Source organism: Phascolarctos cinereus, unplaced genomic scaffold (assembly GCF_003287225.1).
Source record: "Phascolarctos cinereus isolate Bilbo 61053 unplaced genomic scaffold, phaCin_HiC Scaffold_5;HRSCAF=322, whole genome shotgun sequence".
Classification (NCBI taxonomy): Eukaryota; Metazoa; Chordata; class Mammalia; order Diprotodontia; family Phascolarctidae; genus Phascolarctos; species Phascolarctos cinereus.
In genome coordinates, this window is record NW_027555958.1 from 181,267,119 (window position 1) to 181,291,320 (window position 24,202).

At 40.5% G+C, this 24,202-nt stretch overlaps 1 protein-coding gene across 1 annotated transcript in view; it reads left to right on the forward strand.

Annotated features, from left to right (window-relative positions):
- The first annotated feature begins 15,483 nt into the window (after positions 1-15,483).
- TBX18 (T-box transcription factor 18) overlaps positions 15,484-24,202 on the forward strand; it is a 38,712-nt gene continuing 29,993 nt past the window's right edge. Inside the window, 3 exon segments of the mRNA XM_020969933.2 lie at positions 15,484-16,334; positions 18,039-18,261; positions 20,732-20,833. Coding sequence (XP_020825592.1) covers positions 16,007-16,334; positions 18,039-18,261; positions 20,732-20,833 — 653 coding nt within the window. The 5' untranslated portion in view covers positions 15,484-16,006.

Sequence of the window (24,202 nt, forward strand, 5' to 3'; positions counted from 1 at the left end):
AATTCTTTCCCAGGTCTCATTTCTGTCTCAGGCAACACCTATTCAGTGATTAAAGTTAGGTAAGAAATGAGGCAAAAAATAGCCTCTTTTACATAGTTAAAAAAAAAAAAAGGAATATATAAACTTTGAACACCGAAACCTTGCAAGATGTCTTGGGGTTTAGAGGCTAAACTTTTTTTTTCTTTTCCCCATTTATTTATTGTCATTAAAAAAAAAACTGGAGCACTTAACTCTTTTGCCCCATGTAGTTTCATTTATGATTTCTTGAAATATAGCATTGGAAACCTAGGCTTTGATAAAGCCGGTTGGGATTCAAATGCCTTAAATCCAAACCACTCTAGCTTTCACTGATTGGCCAAAAATAGGTCCCAGCCCAAGCCTCACTTGGTTGTTGTTTAGGTTTTGATGGCTCAGAGTGAGTGTAAATAGAAATTGTTGCTGTTTTGGCCAAAAACCCTGAGGGTCTTCCCCTCTCAGATTGTCTAGCATATTGACCGCAACTACATAAAACATTTCTTCTCTTTTGTTGTTTTTGTTTTTTAAAGACTTTAAAAATAGTTATGCATCCAAGAGCCCACAGACACCTAAAATACAGGTTTGTCATTTTTTCTTTGTCTGCAAAGATTCTGCTAAAAGTGATTAGAAACAGTTGATCTACTTGTATAAATTTCTGAAAGCTGCCTTTAAAAAAAGCACTGCTGAACAAATGAGGGATATATATGTATATATATATATATATATATATATATATATATGTATGTATGTATGTATATTGAAAAGCTAACTCAATATAATTGGGTTTAAAATAGAAAGCAGGATAGCTCTCAATTCTGATACTTTTTTGTAGGTAGAGTTGGGTATGATGTCCTAGGAAAGGTCTACTCACTGTGCAAGGATTTGGAGTATGTCATGTTATATTTTCTTTTAAAACTTCAGAATAATCTCTAGCCACTAAGTGCTGCCCAACCTCAGTTGGAAGGAGTTTTCTTCAGGGCTTTAATGCCTTGCATTTTACACCAACTAGTTTCCTGGGCCTCCACTAAAGTGATACCCTACCCTGGCATGAAAGTGACCCTGGATTCTCAAAGTCTCTGCAAGGGCCACACAACCCATGATAAGTCGGGAACAGCTCAGGAAAGACTTTGAATTAAGAATCTTGCCATGCTTAATTCATGGTCCATGGACAGCTGCAGAATAACTCTTTTTTTTTCTTTTTCAGCAACCTAATCCATTAAGACCCTAAAGAGACTGTAATCTGTGTTTGGCAGATGTAATTACCGTGCAGACCAGATTGAAGATCCCTGAATTACTGAAGTATGAGGTGCCTCAGACCCCCTGGAAAAGTTGCACTGGAGATCTTCTTGCTCCTCCCTACTTTGTCCTTTAACATCCAGGACTCTGGACTAACTTGCATACCAAGGCTTAAAACAGGCATTTTAATCCAAATGGTTTCTAGCTCCCTACCCCTGTGGAACTCAGCTCAGGAATCCCCAGGTTTCCAGCTTGGGTATAGGGAAGGAACAAAGCCCTAGCTGCCTAAAGGCAGTGTAGTGGGGATGGAAAAAAAAAACATAGCCTCTGGAATCAGAGGACGTAGCTTCCAGTTCCATTCTTATTACCTGTGTGACCTTAGCTGTGTTTTCTCATTCCTAAAATTATGAGAAAGTTGAATCGGGTGATTGCTAGGTTCTTTTTTTTAGCTCTTCCTCAGAGATGTGAGGACAGAGCACATCCTCACATCACCTCTGCCAAGCCGGGATCCCAACGAGAGGTAGTTTCTCTGAGGCTTAGAATATACTCTCTTTGAGGGAAGGGATATTTTTGAGTGAGTTAATCAAAAGATTGATTAACCCTTTTCTCAATGCCAGACACTGTGCTAAGCGCTGGGGATACAAAGAAAACAGTCTCTATTTTCAGGGAACTCACGTCTAAAGGAGGGAGACTACGTAAAAAACGACTCTACACAAACAAGATCTCTTTAGGATAAAATGGGGAGTTACGTCTTCGTACAAGGTTCAGAGCCTTGTACATCGCAGGTGCTTAAATATATGCTTGAGGATTGGAATGGAAGGGAATTCACTTAATTTCAAGCGAAGTGGGAGCAGACCCGTAATAATTAATCTAATTTCCTCCCTATTCTATTGATGGAGTACGGCTGCCGCATCCCCAGAGACTTTGCTGCTATTGTTCCCAGGGACCAGCGGTCACTCCAGGGGTACTGAGCTCAAGGGCTGCTCGTTTAGCACCCTGAACCGGAGAAGGGGCTTGTAGAGAAAGGACCTCAGAGGTCTTCTGGTCAGGAGCTGCAGTAGTTTGGGTCTTCGGAAGCCGGTTTTCTAACCAGCTTCGGTTAGTCCCACGCTCCACCTGGGGATCCGTGACCATCCAGTAAATTCAATTCCACAAATACATTTGGCGCCTGCTCTTCCCAGAAGCAGAGCTTGAGCCTTCTTTCTTCAGGATGGTCAAGGCGGGAGAGGAAAGGCTGGGGAGGTGGGTGTGGAGGGCGGGAGGTGCTGCTGGATGATCAGACTCTTAGGCTCTAGGCTCCGTGTCCCCGGGCCAAGAAGAATACCGAGCGTGAGCTGCTAATCTGGGCCTGGGGCCGACTGAAGGAGAAACAACAGATCCTACAGAGCGTTTGGGAGGCCAGTCCCACCCGCGTGGGAAAGTCACCCTAGACAGAGTGAAGGGGAAACGTTAGTCGGCAGGGGCCACAGCTGGGTAGCTCTGTAGCCAAGAAGGTAGCCCCATCCAGTGTTGGGGCCTCGCGGAGTCTGTCAAGCAGGCGGAGAAAGAGCCCTCCTTCCACCGTGGCTGCGGCTTTCGTTTTTGCCGGCCAGGCGGCAGCTCACAACCTTCCTCCGAAACTCGATCTCCATCTGGCCTGTCCTTCGTAGCCGCCAGATTGCGGATGAGTCTCGGAATTACCGGGAAGAGGAAAAAGAGGAGAGAGTAGCAAGAACACCTAAAACACTTTAGAGAAAACCCAACCCCACGAGCAAAAAGAGTTCTTTCCTCCCCTCCTACATCTACAAAGCGAGTTTCTTTGCTTTGGTAACTTGCCATTCATTCCCTTCGGGTTCCCTTAAGGTGTGAGACCAGAGTTCTCCACTTCCCGCCTACCTGCCCAGGGTAACTTGTTTTACTTTTGCTTCGAGGACACTGGAAAGAGTGGAAATATGGAGAATTTAGGGAAGGAACCTGCTATTGTAATTTCACTCAGAGCTTCTTGAAATCCTGCGCACTGTTTGAAGGGCCCGAAACTGAGTTCGGAGAACTGGACTCTTAAATAACCGGGGAAGCTGTGAGGGCGGGAGGGAAAGTACTTAGGTCTTCGGCAGTCACACAAAACCTCACAGTGTTGCTAGATCAGTATCCGTTTTCTTTTTCAGAAGAACATCTTTCCTTCTTTTCTTTCTTTTCTTCTTCCTTCCTTCCTTCCTTCCTTCCTTCCTTCCTTCCTTCCTTCCTTCCTTCCTTCCTTCCTTCCCTCCTTCCCTCTTTCCTTCCTTTCTCACGTCGGGCTGGATACAAGAGGAGTCCAGAAATAATCGATAACCGTCCTGTAGTCTTTGAACACCAAGGGGCTGATAGGACTTTTCAAGACAAAAGTCTCAGGAAATGATGCATTCTTCACACTTTCCACTGAAATAGTTGTTATTTGCACTTATCAACTGAAACAAGTTAGTCCATGAATCCTGGCTATTTGTTGCATAATACATCTATTCATACCCTAAGAGAGAGAAAAAGTTGGGGTGTGGGGGTGATAGGAAGGAGAGGAAAAACAGTGAGAAAGCAAACTCCAGCTACTTGTTGGTTTATTTTAAAACAGGTGGTTAATAGCATCATCACCAACAACAACATTTATTCTACCACTGGCCCAGAGACTCCATTATGAAGGCGGACACTTTTTTTTTCCCTTCCGTGGTTGGAGGAGAGGAGCGGAGATGAGTAGAGAAAGGGAGGAGAGGAGGAATGAAGTCCAAAGTTGCCATAATTGTATTTGCCTTTCCCTTTTCTCAATAAAGATCAATCGTGTAAACTGATTGCTTAAACAATAGGATCAGCAGTCAGTTATTATAAATGCAGGAGAATTTTTTCCAAACGCTATTTGCCTGATGTGTGCTACGAGAATTGAATTTTAATGACTGAGACAACTCTCCCATTGAAGGGACGGCAGCAATCAAAAAGCTAGGGCTGCATTTGGAGTCACACTATCCCACCTCCGACCTTGAAAGCGGAAATACCGACTTTTACTCTTGGACATTTTCCCCCCTGCTTTTTCTCTCTTCGCTCCTCCTTTGCCTTTAACATTAAAAAAAAAATCGATTCTCCATTATGAAAATTTACTGACCCAAAGAGGGAGAATTTTGTGGGAGTTTTGTACCTATCTGTTGCTTTGGGCCTCTCTTCCCCCCCCCCCCAGTTCCCACCTCCTGGCTCCTGTAAGTCCCTGAGAATAGTTCCTAGGCAGAGCTCCGCTTGAGCCTGCACACCAGACCCGCTCCCGGGCTCCACAGCTCCTTCTCCACTTACCCAGAAATGACAGACTGCTGGCTAAGGGATCCAGCCCGGGGCTAAGAAGAGAGGGGCTGTTGAAACACCAAAGTCAAGTCAGGTTTGGGGTGCGATATTTCACAGTGCCGCTGGGACGCTGATTTATGTTCTTGCCCTATGAAATAGTCCAAACTCTTTGGCTTTGGATTATTTTTTAATTTTTTTATCAATTGTTCTTCCTCTCCATATCACGCTGAGATAGCTTTAAGTAGAAGGGGGATTTTATTTATCACCCAACACGTCTTAAATGTATGCAGACAGAAAAGAGCTCACTCTGGATCTCTGGCTCAATTTTGAAGCCGTCGGGGAATCATTTGACTAACTTGCTGGGATCTTTCACATTCGAAACAGAAACGCAGCTCATGGTTCTGCTGTAAATCAGACGACTGTCTTCTACTATGAAAAAGAAATATCTTACACAAAGGGGGAGAAAAGAAAGAAAACAGAGAGGGAAAAGGCAGTGTGGCCAAAGCAAAATGTCCTTCAGAAACGAAGATTAAATTTTAATTCTAGAATAAAAAACTGTTGGAGTGTAGGAGGTCTCCAATGGCATGCAAATGTGAATGCCCTCTAATGGGATATGAACTCCAATAGAGCGTTGGACCTGGAGCCTGGAAGAACTGGCTTCAAATCCTTCAGGCACTTAACTTACTCTGAGCAAATCACTTCACTTCTCTCAGCCTCAGTTTTCTCATCTGTAAAATGGAACACTAAATAGCACCTGCTTCCTAGGGTTGTCCCTCACAGTGAATATTAAATGAAATAGTGAATGTACAGTGTCATATAAATGTGAGCTCGTAAAAATACCTAGCATTTATACGGCGCTTTACTCGTGGTGAAAGGTAGGCGCCCAAGTTGGTGTCCTGGATGATTTGAGTTTGCATCTTCCCTCCGTCCCCTACAAATAAATCAAAATCATTTCCAGCATCACATTTCTCTCACTCGCTCGAAGCGCTGTAGACTCCGAGAGTGCTACCGAGTTCTGAATGGACGGTCTACAAGAAGTCTGGTTTTATTTGAAAAAGTGCGAAGAGTGAAGTAAGGAACAGGTAGAGGTGAAGTAGTCACAAGCACAAGAATTAGGCAACTTCAGGCGTTTTCCTTTTCCCCACTTTCCGCAAAAACTGATGAGAAGAGTAGATAGCTCTTGTCTGCCTCCCAGTCAGTCCGCAAAACAATGTGGAAACCTTAGAACAAAGAACGCTCAGATTTCCTGCCGCACAATATAGATCTAAGGATCAAAGCCTGGGTTGGGAAGAGTCCTCAGTGAGCCAGAAACTAGAGGAAAGCGGGAGAAGAGAAAACCGATACAGACATCCATTCAACAACTGATTGTAACAAATTTAAAACAAAACCAAACATCTCTTGGGGTTGCGCCTCTCTACAGTTATGTCACATAGCGCGCAGCCCAAAAGACACACCGCGTTACCACAACCGAGAGAAGGACAAAGCTCATCATTGTTCTCCTACAGGATGTTTTTTTCACTACAAGAAATTTAAGGAGAGAGAAACTCTTCGAAATTGTGTCCCAGGGGGCCTGACCCTTGTACACCTGCAACATTCATAGGGTTGAATTTAAAAATATGTATACTAATTTAAATAAGTTTAATGAAACCCAATTGGATAATTTCAGTTTATTTTTTTAATCACTAAATAAAGAGACCCCAAGAGGGCTGGGATGCTTACTTGAAATTCTTGTACTTGATATCAGTTTAGCGATATTACAGAGAGATGACAGTGGCAGATTAAAGATTTTTGTTGTTGTTTTTTAATGGTCGTTAAGTAGGGAATTTCTCAATGAAGGGAAATAGGGTGTTTCACGGCCATTTCAAACAATTAAGATTTCAAACCAACAAAGCTTTATGTTGTGGGCGGAATCACTTTGCTCCCTTCTTGGATTTTTGTTTTGCTTTGTTTATAAAAAGGCAGAGTGTCTGTGATTTCATTACAGTCAGGAACTCCTGCCACCAAAGAAGATTTCATGGAGAAGTTAAATGACTCGCACAAGGTCACCCAGCCAGTACATGGGAGAGGAGGGGCAGACTCCAAGCCTTATCCACTATCCCCTAGCTGACTCTCGTTTTGTGGGAAAAAATAAAAATTGGATATAACATTTCCCAGGGAAGATCATTGGCAAGAGGCTGAGGATTCTGAGAGCAAATTGGATTTGTGCATTTTCCCCGCAAAAAAAAAAACCTTGTTCGTTTTTGCAGTTTAATGCATGTTTATTTCTTAATCATAGTCTGTCTGAACAAGCTCTAAGGTATATTTTACATCGAATTATTCCCTACTTCTTCCAAAGAGGAATAAAAGGAAAAAAGGGATCCTCCATTTTTTTTTTGTATGAGCATCCTATTTTGTGAGTTATTCTTTTGCCAATAGATGGCATAGTGTCCTTTCCATTCCATTATAACCAGACCAAAGCAAAGAAGAAAAGTAAGCCTCCAGCTTACTGATTTTTGCTTCCTGTTTTTCTTTCCTTTTCCTGATTTTAGTGCATAAAGGTGGGTTCTCCTCTTGCGGGTACAAAAACACAGATATCTCCAAAAACAGCATATTTCCCCAAAAATTAAAATTACAGATGTAATACATACTAAGAACCCTATAAAAATCGTTTACAATTGTTACTTTAAAAAAAAAAAGAAATTTATAACTTTCATATGTACCTTCCTTGTGTAATAGGCAACTGCCATATGTTTCCTAGTTCCATAATTCAGTTTTTCCTGGACATCTGTAGCAGGTAGTGAGTGCTTCTTAAAGCACATTTTACGTAATATGAGAAGTAACCTGCACTAAAGACTAAAGGTTACCACAAAAATCCAAGTCTTTTTAGAAATGCTAGCTATTCTGAATTTACATAATTCATTAATCAGCCTAAGAAAGATCCTTCTCCCTTCTTCAGATCATTACTTGGAGATGTAGTCCTGTCTATATCAAACTTTCAGTCAGCATTTCAAAATGGCCCTTTTTTGGGGGGAGGGTGTTGAGGTCCTTCATCTATTGTGATTGTTTTTTTGTTCACTATATTCAAATGGTATTTTCACTGCCTTCTTTTCATCTTTCTGAAAAGCATTAGCAATATCTCTCTGTGTGACTTCATATATGCACACTATTCGCTTTCATTTGGGAAACAATATAAAATGTTTATATTCATGAAGAAAAACATACTAAACTTTATTTCCTCACATTTCTTTTACTGTTTTCATGAATCCCCTATTTTCATATTAGAGTAAAAATTATACAGGGAGGAAAGGGAGGCCATGTGGCCATGTATTTCTACTAAGATTTTTCATGTTAAGTGTTTAATTGCCACATCAATGTAACACTATTCAGATGCTTACTTGAATTTGGAGAGGCATAGTACTTCATTTAGTTTAAAAAATATTTTCATTAAGCTTTAACTGAAATCTTTTATCTGTAGTGACAGTATGGATACTTCATAGCCACATTTTGGACTGTTTATACTTTCAGCAAAGTACATAAATGCACATAAATTTTCCACTGCTTAAAAGCCACATCTACAGATGTGCGACACAAGAACTTAGCCCAATTTTCAGCCAATTAGAAATTGTAATGATTTTGCAAGAAAGAAACATTGACAGCCAAAGCAGGCAATTCTTACAGCAAAGGGGCATCAGAGGAAATCTGGTGCCAGTTTCAATTCGGTTCCCAAAGTCAACATGTTAAAGTAAATCCTCTCATGAAAGAAAAAGTGAACTCCAAATAAGTTGTACAAAGAATGTGAGGTCCTGGGTTTGAGATGCCAATTCAAATGTGATTTTTTGATACAGCAGACTTGCCAAAAGTTAGCAAGGCGCCCATTTAAAATATTTTATTCAAAATACCAGTTCGTTCTTTTTCATCTTTTGATTTATGGGTCAAAATATGAGTGGTTGAAGGGTCTCGTCATTTCCCCTTATATTATTTATTTATTTCACTCTTTTGCTAACTTCGTTACTTCCTGTCCACCCACGAGACGGTTGTGCTAGCTGCAGATGGAGTGAGATATATCAATGAGAGGTTGAAGACTGGAGTGTATTTTTTTTTGACTTTTTAAATCATGAGAATGATTGTAAATAATACATCTTGGGGTCCAAATGTGTGACTCGACGAGCCGATATATTGGGGTTTAGGAACGAGTTTGGAAGACGTATTTTCAAAATACAGAGCAGAGAATCTGACACCCAACTGTCCACTCATCAGGAAGTTCCCTTCCTGATTCTCCGTCTTGTGTACAGGCTGGTTTCTGAAATAAGTGGGAAACTAACTTCTCAGATCACTTAGGGTCAGCACCGAAGCAATACGTTCAGTCCGAGATTCCTTCATTTCTCCCCACCTAAACCCTAACCCCCACCAGCTGGCTGACTTTTCTGCAGAAAATCCAAGCTTTGCCTCAGAATGAACAGTTCAAACTGTTAGACCCTCTTTAGCTATTTTCCAGAGAGAAGTAACTACGGGTTGAAAAATAAAGGAGCAGAGAGGAAAAGGCTCAGAGCTTCTTTCATTTGCAATTCGCTTACTCTGATACTTTCTTTTCGCGATAATTTTTTGATCTTAGCTAATACGGGTCATGAAGTGAAGGGTTGTTGTATGGGAAAAGATGCAAACGCTTTGGTGTTGGTGGCAGCAGCAGAGGCCTAGGGAGGGAGCAGGGCGGGGATGCTTGTACACACTCACACACACACACACACGCACACGCACGCTAGCACACAAATGGGCTACCTGATAAGTAGGAGAATGAGGAGAGAGATTTGCGAGATTCTTCCTTTCTTTCGGTTTGGCCTGCTTATTCCAAAACGTCCAGTGCTACAGCTGTTAAATTGAATTCATTTAACCTTGCTTTTAGTGTGGTCTACACATCTATGTTAAATTCACGGAAACCTTTTTGATACTAACTGAAGTGCCGTAATTTAGGCATCGATTCTACAGATTCCCTACCCCAAACCTTATTCATTGAGATTAGAGAGCTGGAAAACTAAATGGGAGGGAGAGACAGAGAGAGAAAGCACACACACACACACACACACAGAAAGGGAGAGGGAGAGGGAGAGGGGGAGGGAGGGAGGGAGGGAGAGAGAGAGAGAGAGAGAGAGAGAGAGAGAGAGAGAGAGAGAGAGAGAGAGAGAGAGAGAGAGAGAGAGAGAGAAAGAGAGAGAGTCAGAGAGAGACAGAAAGACGCAGGCAGAGAGACAGAGACACAAAAATTGAAGGAAGGACGGGGAGGAAGAGGAAGGGGAAAGGTAAAAAGAGAGATTGAAGAAAAAAAGTAAGGGGAAGGAGGGAGAGGAAAGTGGGGGAGAGAGAACAATGGGATGCTAGGTCCATTTTATGACGCAAACCATTTCATGAAACCTTCTAATCAGTACAGGGATTTTATGCAGGGTTCCCAATTAGGAGGATGCTTTTCACTAGAATATGTTACAAAGTAACTGAGCCAAAGTAAATAACTTCGCGTTGGTGCTTTATGGAATCGCCTCCACCCTTCTGATCCCCTCCTTTCCCTTCTTCTAATGTAATGTCTTCATTTTTTTTTTTTTGACTAATGAACAATTTTTTCTTGGTGGAAAGGAAGCCAAAGAAAGCCTTGACCCTTCGGAAAATTTGTGGATCTTGTGATGATTTAGGACTTTAGAGTTGTAGTTCATTATACCAAATAGAACCCTTGAACTTAAAAACAAAATGCCCATCCTCCCAGTAGAATGTATTGTCTAGGAGGTGCCTATGTTTGATGGCTAAAAGGGAAGGGGTGGGGGATGGAGACGCAATCTCGCTGGAGAACATACTCTTACCCACCAAGGTATTTTGAAAGAACTTCACTAAGTGAGGGAAAGGAAACATATTAACTCGTTACTCCGAGGCTCAGAAGCAAGGTCTGTTAAAAAAAAAAATTCAGAAACCTGAACTCGGAAAGGGTCAGGGTCAGTAAATGGACGGTTAATTGTATTTTGAATACTAGTCTCCCACAAAAAGTGCAGTCTCCGCTCTCAGATCCGCTGAAAATTCCGCGAACAAAACCAAGTATTTTGAAATAAAATAGCTCATACCTGCTATCGGGCCAAATAAAATGAATCACCAGACAATTTATAAAAGCAATTGGTGCTTTAAACGCAACGGAGAGAGGGCCAGCAGGACAGAATGGCTTTGTTTCATATACACGATGCTTTCCAATCTCTGCTACTTTAAAGACACCAAGAAAAATAACAACGGGACCGGACAGGTTTAAACACACACGAACGCACGAACGCACACGCACACACATATCCCTTTGCTTGCTGGTGTTACTAATGGCTAAATCGAGATTACACTCGGTTCCATTTACTCCAAGTTAAAAAAAAAAGTAACCTTTCTTCTCATTAAATTTAGTTCTTTCAATGGACTTTCTATTTAATATCCCTACACTGGTGGCAATATTATCATCAATATTGCTGTTTTGTGAGATAGGAACTTGATTTATTTAGGGAGTACTGCTAGCTTAATTCACTCAGTAATTGTTAAAATCCAGCCCTTCCCAGAAAAGATTATTTCTCTTTAGATAGCAGGTTTGTTGGAGAATGTTTTTGTAGGAGTCTAAGAAGGGACTCAATTCTGAGGAGCTTGTTCCCTTTCCTGAGGATAGACTAACATAATAAACACTTCCAACCCTCTGTGTGTGCTGGCCCTGTTTTTTGCGACATTGATTTGACATTTCACTTGTTCATAATCTAAAACGCAGCTCCCCAGAATCACTGGAAGTCTGAAGAAAGTAGCTACCGAAGTCTCAGGGCTCTGACTTCACCAGGGGCTTCAGAGGCCTCGGAAGTGACCTGCCACTTTATATATCCTAAAAAAAAAAGTTTTCATTTCCTCTGACTCTCTTTCTGATTTCAGAGTGTTGCTAACAGATTAGATCTGCTCAGTCATAGAGCCCAGAAAAGATGTCAGCCAATTCAAGCAAAATGAAATGGAAAGATTTCTAGCTCAAATGAATTATTTGCTCCTCCCACATCCCCACCCCCAGAAGCTGGTTGGAATTATTAAAAATCTCTCACCTTCTGCCTATCTCTCTATAAATGTGACATATTCATATATTTACATTATATCTATAATTCAGACTGTGTGTAGTAAATAAGTATATGTACATACAAATCCAAACATGACATATGACTTTAAGAGATAGTTGTAGATTTATTTTTAATGTAACAGTTGTAAAGGTGTATTACACAGCCATCTCCATTTTTATCTAGAAAGATATGCTAGCATAGGGAGTTAAATCCACATACACACAAATTATTGAGTTAGAGGGAAAGGGTCAGAGATTAAAGAGACTGGTTTTACATAATGTAAAATCAATGTAGATTATATTTATATAACTAGATACCGAAACCAACAGGTACACAGATAGAGCAAGAGAGACACCCAGACAAATTGGGAGAGCTTAAAAAAAATAGCCACTGCTAATTGGTTTGAGAAAAGTAGCTCATTTATGTATCTGAGTCTAAGCACATAAACACATATACATCTTAACACTCAGACTACGTGTAGATTACCCAGACTGGGCTCCTGGCTCTATTGTTTAATATCACTTGGTGTCAAGGAGGAATGGAATTAAAGAGTCAGATAGAATTCCATAGTCTCCAACCCTATAAATATGGGAATGTAATTTGGGGAAAAGTTGGTGTCCCACCTGTAGCAGACCTGGCTGGTTGAAGTTACCTGCTTTTAAATCTGGGGGTTCCTTCTCTCATCCTTGGTGCCAAGGAAGGCTTGCTGAATTTAGAAGTAAGAAACATTGAGACTTTAATCTTGCTTCTTCAAGGCCATCTGGGTAACCTTGGGCAAGTTACTTAGCCTTCCCAGGCCTGTTTGCTCATGAGGGAGCCCTTTGAGATCTTTTCCAATTCTAAACCAAAGATCATCACTCTGACTTTAGAAAGCTCCGAGGAAGCAGAGGACTGGGGCTCCAGAAAATAAAGAGAATAGTCTGATTCTGGCCCTGAGGGGCCATAGGGATGTCTATTCTTGTTTTCCAATCAATTAGCTAAGGGACTGATTAGTCAAAGAAGCTGAAAGTGACAGGGAGGACCTTGCAAATTTCTACTGATACGTTTTCAGTTCAAACTTAAATATTGGAAGTCCTAAATATTCTCCTTTTCCTTAACTATTGTATAATTCAAGCAAAAACAGATTGGTGAGCCATTATCACAAAGACAACTAGGATTGTGTAAAACTGTCAAAACCAGAAGTATCTCCTTTTACCCAAGTCTGATTAGATTTCTGAGAAATAGAGTTAGAGATTCTACTTCCCCTGGGAGTACCTGGATTAAATTGAAGATCCAGTGAAGGATGCTGTTTAGGGAAATAGGGAGGGGGTGTGGGTTAGTGGAGTTTTGCAGTGGGGGTGAGGGATATCACGTGAAAGTAATGGGGGAGGCCCAGGAAGGGGTGGAAGGGTGGAATCAGCCACTAAAATGTACTGGTGGAGTCTAGAGACTTGGTGGGAAATGGGAGATGGAGGAGATTGCGACAAAGGTGTGTATGTGTGCGGGGAGTGATAGTATTGGGCAGAATATTGGAGGCTTTGCAGGTGATTTGCTGACATGAAGCGATCTTCCCCATCTTGGGGAATGGTCTAGCTGACTAGGGTGAGGGATGCACAGTCTTTCAAGTTAAAGCATTCTCCGAAATCTCCCTACCCAGAAAATGTGTTGCATTTGTTCTCCTTTATGGAGGCTGCACTCAAGTGGGGCACTGCTTTCTGAACTCAAGCCTGAATTTACAGTACTTGATTTAAGACTAGGCTCTATCACATAACCACGCACTGTAGCAGCCCTTCAAGAGCTAAAGGAGAATGAGAAGCAGCATTATATGGCCTCCTCAATCCCTCTTCAACTCTCTTTCCACAAGTTTGTTGCAAGAACACAAGAAGTTTCTGTATAGGGAGCTAGCCTAGAAATCAAGAAAACCTAGTTTAGAGACTTACCCCAGTAAATGTGAAATCATGGATAAATCAGTTACTCTCTCGGTGCTTGGAGACAACTCTCTAAATTACTGACCCATCTTTGAAATTTCCACACCTAAAAACTCTCATTATTGGTTTCCTTCACCAGTGGAGTCACAGGTCCAGACCAAAGCTGCACGTCCAAGTCTTGCTGATAGTTTTATGTCCCTGACTTTAATAGGCGTATCTATTCTGTTCAGCTCACCTCACACTGGGGGATAAGCCTCGTTTATGCATTAGATCAATTGCATATACATATATATATATATATATATATATATACATATATATGTATATATACATATGTATATATATATATACACATATATATATACATATGTATATATATATATGTATATATATGTATGTGTGTGTATATATATATATATATATATATATATATATATATATAAATGCAACCAACACACACATACACCCCATACAACACCCTCAAATCCTTCCCAAACATTTACTAAAATGATTCTTGCCAATAAGAATTCAATCTGATGTCGAAATCACTATCATTGAATAAAGACACAAAACTGCCGGCTAGTCTCTTTGAATGATTACTGGACCTCTACTCTTGCGAGGCATCTTAAGCTGTGAGATAACATTAATCCTTTACATTACTGTGCACTGCACTATTACTTTTTTCCCCCGCAGGCTATGGTAAAATGGCCCTGTAGTGCATATATTATTTTAATCTGACTATACAGATTGTCGGAATAATTTTTGTGAAGACGGTATTCCAAACTACGCAGTTGGATTATTTCCTCCAATAAGATGGTTTTCTTCCTCCTGCATCCTATAGGGAGAGATTGCCTTAATATTTCTTAAACTGTATCATGCAAAAGATTGGGTCATTTAAAATTGAGTCTTGTAATACATTAAAAAAACTAAAAGTGAGAAAGTTGAGTTAAAAACAAAAATTACATTACACACGTTTCGTCCCACTCGATCTGTGTTCCTCCTCCCATCAAACACAAAACATGGAGTTTTCAAATGAGATGAACACCGTAAGTACTTCTCACAAAGAGATGAACTCTCAAAAGTTAGAGAAATGAAATTTTATTGAATACCAGAGAAGTGACTCGGCCCCTAAATTGTACGTAATGGTAGTGGGCTTTTAAAAATCCATTCATTTTTATTTTGCATAATTTCTCAAATATGTGCCCTTAAGAACATTTTTAAAACGTGCTCAAAAACCATGACCTGAATGTTAAAATAATTGAAAAAAAAAAAAGAGAGGTGTGGAGCAACACTTTTAATAAAGTGGCGTGCCATTTGGGATCTGTTTGGTTTCAATCTATGAGAGCAGAGACTGATTGGGGATGCAAGCTTCTGATCACCTAAACTTAAAGGAATTTACAGTTCTCCGATTCCACACGCTCCCACACACCATAAAACGTTTTTTTTAAAATCCATTTAAAAGAAATCTCGGTGATAGTGGGTTCCTTCCACCCACCCACCCCCCACCCACTCAACCCCCCTTTAATGTATGCTCGTGACTAACTGCTCTGCGTCGAGGCCGAAAAGTTTCGAAGTGCTTTTCACTTGGAGGACTCCTAGCCTTCCTATCCTTTAAACTCGTGGCTAATCAAAGCAGTCGGCCTTGCACCCTTTTGAGATAGTAGGAAAGGGATCAGATGCTTGACCTATGTGTGTGCGCGTAGAGGTGGGGGAGGAAGGGGTAGGGACCTAGGGGAAGGGCGAGGGTGGAGACTGGCAGGAGATAGGGGAGATCGAGGGGGCATCCGTGCTGGCTGTCGGACTGAGCCAGGCGGCGGCGCATGGAAGCCCTCCACTTTTACAGCCTTGTAAGGAAACGGGCCCCGGCTTCCCCCAGGCCGGGCTTCTGGGATTGGTGGTTGGGCTGGGTGATTGACAGAGTTCTAGGGCTCCACCCCGCCCCCGCCCCTTCCCAGCCGCTTTATTGACACTAATGAGCAAGTTCTTCCCACCGCTCTCCTGCCTGGAAGTGCTGACAGATCAAGGCAACAAATTTCAATTACAAGACTTAATTTGTGTCCGCAGAGGGTTTTTTACCCATGTCAGTTCTTTCTGGCGCATCAGACAAGGCAGAGCTTGGAGGAGAAGAAGGAGGTGGGGGGTGGCAGTGAAGACTCACATCCCTGGAAAAAAAAATAGGAAAAAGGAGAGAGCACGCAAAAGGATTAATTAAAAACAAAACAAAACAAAGACAAGTTGGCGGAGGCGCCGCTGATGACTCGGATTTAAGGAAAATCGGGAAGGAAACGCCAAATTTGTTCTTGCCGGCGGCAAGGAGGGCAGATCTGAAGCTGCGGGCGGCAGCGCGTATTTTTTGTTTTGTTTTGTTGTTTTTTTTGGGGAGGGAGGAGAGGAGAGCGAGTGTGTGTGTGTCTGCGTGTGTGTGAGTGTGCGCGCGCTAGTGTGCGTGTGTGTATATGAGAGGTGGGAGCGCCGCGCGCGTGTGCTGGGGCGGCGGGGATGGCAGAGAAGAGGAGAAGCTCGCCCTGCAGCATGCTGAGCCTCAAGGCTCACGCTTTCTCTGTGGAAGCGCTGATCGGCGCGGAAAAGCAGCAGCAACAGCAATTGCAGAAGAAGCGGAGGAAGCTGGGCGGAGACGACGCCGTGACCGCCGCGGAAGGAGGCGGTAGCGGCAGCGGCGGTGGATGCGAAAAAGGCTCGGTGGAGGGAGCCGAAGGCGCCTCTGTACCGCCGCCGCCAGGGGCCGGAGCAGGGACTGGCGCGGGGTCCCTGTCTGCCCGGAGTTGCGCGGAGATGGAGCGGACCTGCGGTTCCCGAGGACCTGCCGGTGAGTCCGTCCCTTGCTCACTTCCATCCCCAGCGGCCCGGGGCTGCACTGGACTCCAGGAAGAGGCAGCCCCTGGTTCCAGACCTAAGTAGGGTCTGCCACTGGCTTCAAGGCAATTCCCGGGGGGCAAAATGCCCAGGCTCTGGGCCTCCGGCGGCTAGGGATTGCTGTGGGGATATTCCTCTGCTTAGCAGGTTTCATTTGGGCTTTGGGATAATCAACCGTAGGCAGGAGGGCTGCGTTGCCTTCTCTGTCCCTAGCTCCCCCCCCCCAGCTGCGGCTGCTGAGATGTCTGCACTCCTGCACGCGCAGCTGTTTACACCCGTGGGTGGCAAGGCACAAGTAAGTGTCTCAAAGTTACTAGTCAAACTTCCTCACTCTCCACTCTCTGATTTAAAGACCCGCTGGCTGATTTTTTTTTATTTGAAAACATTACCTTAGCCTTTAGGCTTCTGGCTCACACTTTTTGCAGCCTTCTAGACCCCCTCGTTTATATCGTCCCGTTCCCCGACCCCTTCAACTCGTGCCAGTGTCGCGGCCCAGCAGAGATTCTCCTGCTTTCATTTTAAAGCATTCTCCAGTCCTAAAGACACAGTGGGCTATTCCCTTTCTAATGGTTTTTAAAATTGACCCTCCAACCTCCTTAACACTGGAAAACATAAATTGACTACAGAGCAACTTAGCCAAGAGGGAGATAGTGTTTTCACGTTTGATTTCTTGTCTCTGGCTTCGCACTGAGGGTTCAGTTTCCTTTTTTCTTCTGGAGCCCTTTTGGGACGGGAAAAGATGCCCAGGGACAACAGGTTGGTTCGAAGCGTCGGGAACTAGGTTGTTTTGTTTGTTTGATTTTATTTTAATTTCATTGCAATCCTTGAAATCAGGTATTGCCAGCATGTTTAGTGGAATAGCTCGGGAGGCAGGAAATCCTCCTTGCTGTCTTAACCAGGGCTGATGAAAAGGATTTTGTCAAGTGGGACCAGCAGGCTCCTTGTCAAACTTCAGTGAGATTTCAGGGTCCTGCCCGTTTGTTACCGTCTACTTTCTGGCCCAGGCTGGGGCAGCACTTTGAGGAGGGCAGGACTTGGCGCAATCAGGCTGGGACTGGGATGACTGAATTTAGTGGCTTTTCCGAGGCTTTCTCTTGCTTGGTGGAGTGTAAGGCTTACCAGGTGGCCGGCCGTTGCTGCAACTTTTTTTCCTATCCCAGTGCCTGCTTGGTTTACTGCTGGGTTCGAGTATCGGGTATCTCTCTCTGTTGCACCCTAGTCCCTCCCTTCCTGGCGGGCGTTTTCTAGTTTCAGCCCTAGTGTGGAGATCCCAGTGCAGGCCCATGCGGGCGGCTCCAGGACTAGGAAGGTGGTGAGGGCCCGAGACTAGGCCTGGGGTTGGAGAAGTGAGTTCTGGCCTGGCACCACGACTCTTCCCTGCTCCAGGACTGAGCCCTTCTCCTAGTTTCCACAGATAGAGAAGCTATAGCAGTGAGGGAGGTCTCAAGCAGCACTTCTCAGATTGTCAAATAGTGAGGGCTGTGAGGTTGGGGGTTAATGTGTTATAGAAAACAAGGGAGGATATCCACTTCGCTTTTGGTTTCTTTGGGGCACTCAGGTCACAGTCTTGACTTCAGGCTCAGCTATCTCTCCTTTTATCCACCTTTTTCTCCCTGACTGCATAAACTGTGTTCAGTAACCCCTCTCTCTTTTGCAGGCGGCTGTGAAGACGGTTTCCAGCCCGGAGCCTCCCCAGCCATGTCCCCGGGAGCCTCTCCGAAAGGGTCCCCAGTTCCTCCGCCTGCCCCTCTCCCGGTACTGCCTCAGGCCGGGTCCCCGCTACCCTCCCCGCAGGCACCCCGGGTGGATCTTCAAGGCGCAGAGCTGTGGAAACGCTTCCACGAGATCGGCACAGAGATGATCATCACCAAGGCCGGCAGGTAAAGGGCCAAACTGTCGGAAAGACCAATTCTCTTTTACTCTCCTCAGTAAATCAGTTGGAGAAGGTACAAATAATGGCTTTCAGTAGGTGGGCCACCGGCCTATGTGGGTGCCCTGCTGTGGCACCTTGGTTAGAACAGACGGTCAGGAAGAGGAACAGACAAACGTTCCATATTTGTCCCCTTTTTGCCCCTCTGTGAAAGGGGGACAGAGGCAAAGAACTGGAGCTGCATTAGCTGTGGAGTAGAGCAGTGAGTAGCTTTTGGAAAAGCAAGCTCAGTAACACAGCGCTGAAATCCAGAAGAAAATAACTGTGACCTAATGCAGAAGGCCATTAGCATTCAGATTCACCATGGAAATCAACTTTAGATGTGGAGTTCTCCTTTTATACAGTTTTCCAAAGCCTTAGAACATGTGAGGAAGCTCTACGTTGTAGGACTTTTTGGCATTTCGACTTCCCGTCCTGGGAGTTTTGCATTTTCAAATCCATATTTAAGGTTACCCATTGGTTCTATCATCCAGTTCTATTTAAAAAAAAAAGTGTGAATCATCCAAATCTGTTTTATTCTAAGATTGGATTGAGATGAAAATAAATTTGAAATTCAGTAATAAATTATCATCTTGAGCTTTGATCTGTGTTCCTGTATTGATTGCCCTCCCTTTTGAATTTGCTCTTTTTAGTACGTGGGTGAGGGATCCTCCCCAGTGAAGTTTTCTAAATTACGTGAAATCAGTAATACCATCAAACTTTTTTTAAAATAATTAATTAATTTTTTTCAAAGACAGTTTTTAATAACTGTAGAGATTTATACAAATGGTAAGCAGGGCCTAAAACCTGTAGTATATCCCTCTAACTATATAAAATAAACTGATTCATATCCCAGGCAATGAGAAAATAGAAGCATTTGGAGCTTTAAGTTTCCTATTCATTTAGCACAGTCCCAAAGTCTATGAATAATACGTTTTTCTTAAAAGGAACCTTCTCCCCTGCCCCCCCAAAAAAAACTTCCAGTGGGTACAGATGGTAAAAACCTGCGCAGCATAAAAGTATCCAAACTTATTAGAAATTACAAAAACATATTTTATTGAATCCATATGCTGCTTTCTACATTTTCAGAGAGGTTTTTTTTTTATTAATGATCCAAATTCAGTCTTCAATAGCACAAAGTAACATTTGTCTTGTGTAGGGTCGAGTCAAAGACTTTCTCTATCTTACAGGTGCACTGAAATAACACTAAAAATGAGCTAGCCTGTCAAGTACTCTCATGCCTAGTTAGAAATAATGGAGTTTCTTTTCTATAGATGCCTTCTTTAATTGCATTCATATTTTAAGTGGGGAAGACTATTTAGTTACTTAGTATTAAGTAGTTGAGTTAAGAACTTAGAGTACCCTAAGTCAGATTAACTGTAAAAACAGATCTTGGATATAAGTCATAGCAGGACAATGTTTTATTTTAAAATTTAAAATCTTGATTTTTTTCTTTATCTGACTCAAGACTAATTATATGTTACATAATTTCTTACTTTTGCTCTTGAAAGCACTCACATCTTTAAAAGATGAGTTAATATGGCTTGAATATTACAGGATAGTGGCATCCTAAGGAGGCAGAGATAGATGAAAGGTTTTCCTAAATGTCGTAGTTAGCCAATTATCTAGTTATCCTTGCTAAACAAGATTAAACTATTTTGGTTATTTGTTGTTGTGAGGATTTATTATTATTTTGGAAGGGTGGAGTGGGTGGTATATATACCTTGTATTTGGTTTCTGCTTTCAATAAAGAAGTTTTACTATACCTTTCAAACTTCGAGTAACTTTTGTTCTTCACCTTTAGCACGTTGCAGACAGGAAGTCCTGTCTCAATAAAGAACATATTGTTTCGGGTAGAGCATGGCACCTTGGCTCCTTGTGGCTTTTTATAACCTTTGTAAATTTCACATTAGAATCTGCTTCCCTCACTTCCCAGTATTTAAATTCCCAGTCTTCTACTAAATACACTTTCTTGTTTATGTATTTGTATAAAACATACTACAAAAACTTTTATCAAAACAAATCCATTGCTAACTTTAGTGCATGCTATCTCTATGTCCACTTCTTTACCTTGAAATAAAAGGGAAATTGCAGCAAACTTTGATATATGTACATGTTATAACAGATTGCATCTTATAAATCAGTTTTGATAAGTACCATTTTTTGATTGCTTGGCATTTATTTGTATCAAAAATAGAGATCTGAAGAGAACTTTGTTCAGCTCACAAAATTCTCCTTTCTTGTTCCCCAAATCCTTCTTGGTAGCATGTGGGGATAGAAGAGAGACAGAACTGTTTGATTTTTGTCTTTTTTATTTCCAATGTATACCACAGTTTTTGGAACATAATAGGTACTTAGATTGAATTGACTTGATTAAATAAACATCACCACATTCATTCCTTTAAAAAACAATAACTTCTTTCCCCCTTTATTTTGTGTAGGCGGATGTTTCCTGCTATGAGAGTGAAGATCTCTGGTCTAGACCCACATCAACAGTATTATATTGCAATGGACATTGTGCCAGTGGACAATAAGAGATACAGGTATTATTAATGACCATGCAGATGAGCTCAGGGGCTGAAGTTTCAGAAGGAACAGAATCTATGAAATTCAATTGATAGAAGATTTTTGTTTTTAGGGGTTTAAGAATTTTTTTTTTTCATTTCAGAGTCTAAAACCTTGTGCTTGGGCCAGAAACAGAACGATCATGAATTTTCTAGGACAGTGTTTTCTACATGTGGTGCCCAGTGCCTATGTAGATGAGGGCTCTTTGTTTTGTTTCACTTTGCTGGATGCAATCATTCCTCTGACTCCATGAAAGATATATAATAGGGAACATTTTTAGTGCCTGTTTAGTTTCCTGTTTAAAATCTCTACACAGATCATTTTGCCTTTTAAATTAGCTTTCTATTTTCATTTTCATTTTGGGAGTAAATGTGTGAATAATACAGATAATAATATTTGCATCTTGATGACCCTAAAAATTTAACTTAGGATTGTTTCCCCAGGTTTCAGTAACCCTCAAGCAAATGCAGTATCTTTTTGGTACATTAAATTGAATTTGGGACAGATTTTTAAAATTATATTTCTACAAATTTCCAAAAACACTTGCAATTTTTTGTGATTTGTTACCAACAAGATAAAGTACCTATGTGTTTGATAATAATAAAATACTATTTATATGTGGGCTATTTTTTTGTTTTAATTTTTAACTAAATAGCAGAAAGTAACACCATTAATTTTCTGACACTTGAAAAGCCCTACAAAACTAGGGTTTTTTTTCCCTTCTTCCAGCCAACAGCACTGTTTTAAAAATTACTTTTTATAAAATTTGGGCTTTGTAGTTACCATTTATAAATACCACTGACCACCAAGAAGGCTTAGAAAAGGTCATCTGGAGCACAAATTGAGATTTTGTGTATCCTCTATAAAGTTTAGTTCCAAATTTCATAGACAATATATTCTTTTTTTTTCTCATGAAAGAATTAGAAAGGCCACAAAAAGTCACCATTGGATGTTGAGATTTTAAAATAAGTATTTACTAGTATAGGAGATAATTGTTTTTAACTTTACTTGTCTTCCCCATTTTGTATTTTGTGTGAAGGACCAGAATGGTCGAACAAACAATCTTACTTTTAATGGATTGCTAAATGAGATTAGGTTTATGTTCCATATAACTTTTTTTGTTCTAGATGGATAATTGCTTTATTTAAATAGTTGAATGGTATTAGAAGAGTAGATAGATTTAATTAACAAATGGAAGTATAGAATATGAATAAAGTGAGTAATAGCAAACAGTTTTATTGATCTTAATTTTTATTGTACTGTGTTCTATTTGCATTTTGTGTATAAGTATTTCTGAGAATTTTAATTGAAATTATTATAGATTTTAAAATGAGCTTTGAAGATGAAAAGTATACATAGTGCTAAGAGTGACTATCTGATTGTATCAGAGAGGCATAAAAAGCCAATAAAGTTTGTTCTTTAACTGCAATTTTTTTAAATCCACATTTGAATCTCAGTTTTGTCCTAAGCAGTATAAAATAACTTAGGGTAAACTAGAAGAAACCATCCATTACTCTTCTAAACCAGCTTTCCTCAATTTAATTTTGGTTAATTTGCTGAATGTAAATTATTCTCTAGCTTTTTATAAGAACAAAAGAGGAGTGAAACAAGAAAAAAGTTTCCAATAAAAAAAATAAGATGTCAAATGCAGTGTTCCCTCACATTGTAAAGTATTTTAGCTCCTGCTTTCTGCACAGGAAAATATTATAGTTCAGTATTTACATTTATAATGTTTGACAAAGAATTATAAAATGCAACTTTGCTACTATTAGTGGGAAATGCTTTTCAAAATTGTTTAATATGTATGGCTTTTCAGGTTTTTTATGACATGATCGTGGTTTTACCTCATTTGCTAATAATTTAAACCATCCTTGCCATTCATTTTTCTTCTATTCCTCCAGAGCTTGCATCTTTTTCTTTTGGTTGCAGCAATACTGGATGTTAAAAAATGCATAATAGGCTCATATTCTAAATTTTAGAAGGTTATTTAGAAAGTAAAGAACATTGGTGATTTTATACCCTGGGATAAAATGAATAGACAAAATTAACACACAAGAAGAACTATTTATTCAGAAGGAGACTTCCAAAATAAAGTAATTAAAGCAAGGCTTATAACTGTATAATCATTAGGTATTTTGTTTCTAAAAAGGAGATCATAGGACAGAAATAAAGAATGTTGAAATTTCAAAAGAGAAACACACTGAAATGTGTGGATTTATCTGAAAGATGTAATTTCATCTGAGAACTTATGGAAATGTTTTGTATTCTTTGAGTAATAAATTGATGGCCTAAGCAAATAGATATTATTTCTGATAATATTGTTTGACAGTCCCTTGAAATTACCTTCATGTTGCATTTGAGAGAGAAAAAAGAACTAAAAAAAACTATCTCTGCAGATAGTTTGATTTCTTTCCCTCTCCCCCTTCTTCTAGATTCATTAATAAGCCCAGATCCAGGTTTTAAATGAGTGGATTTTAGATTAATATCAATAAATGATGCCGTCAAGGTCAGGAATGGATTGTTTTTTAAGAAGATAAAGGTTAATTTCATATTGTTAGTTAATTTCACCGAATGACCACATCTGTATTTTGGTATGATCCCAAAGTGAATTGGTATATTTCTCTACAAAACTATACAATCAATTTTAATTCTTTTTGCATCATCTTCATAATAGGATTTATACTTGGAATAGTACAATTTGAAAATTATTTGAAAGTGTTCTGTATTTGGGGGAATTGTTTTATAGAAGTATTTATTTGGTTAACATCTTGTCATTAGTCTTTAAAAGTATGGAATCCTAATATAGACAGAGAAAAGAATACATATAAAGTTTTATATTTCATGAATATGTACAAGTTAAAAAATAAACTGAATAATTTATATTTAGCTTATATAATATTATAGCATTAAAAATAAGCTAAATAATTTATATTTAGCTTACATAATATTATAGCATTAAAAAACCCAAATAACAACCAACTGAGAAGAAAACTGTAATTGAACTTCTCTTATTCCCACCTCCCTTCCCCTTCCCCCAACCTCTGCTATTGCTGTAAATATTTGAATATAAAGAGATTCCAAGAAGAAAGATGTACTATATAAACTGACAAGCTTTTCCAATTTTTTTGAGATTTTGCTAAGTCTGCAGCACAGTTTGAGGGGATTATTTGCCTATAAATGCAAGCACCAATCTCCAGACCAAAAAACAAAACAAACCAACAAACAAAACACAATATAATCACTGTCATTGTCACATTTTCCAAATATTAAGATGTTCAGTATCTAGTAGCTTGAGGTTGAAATGTAAATTAAAACGTTGGTCCCTAAGAATCAAGACATTTATCCTT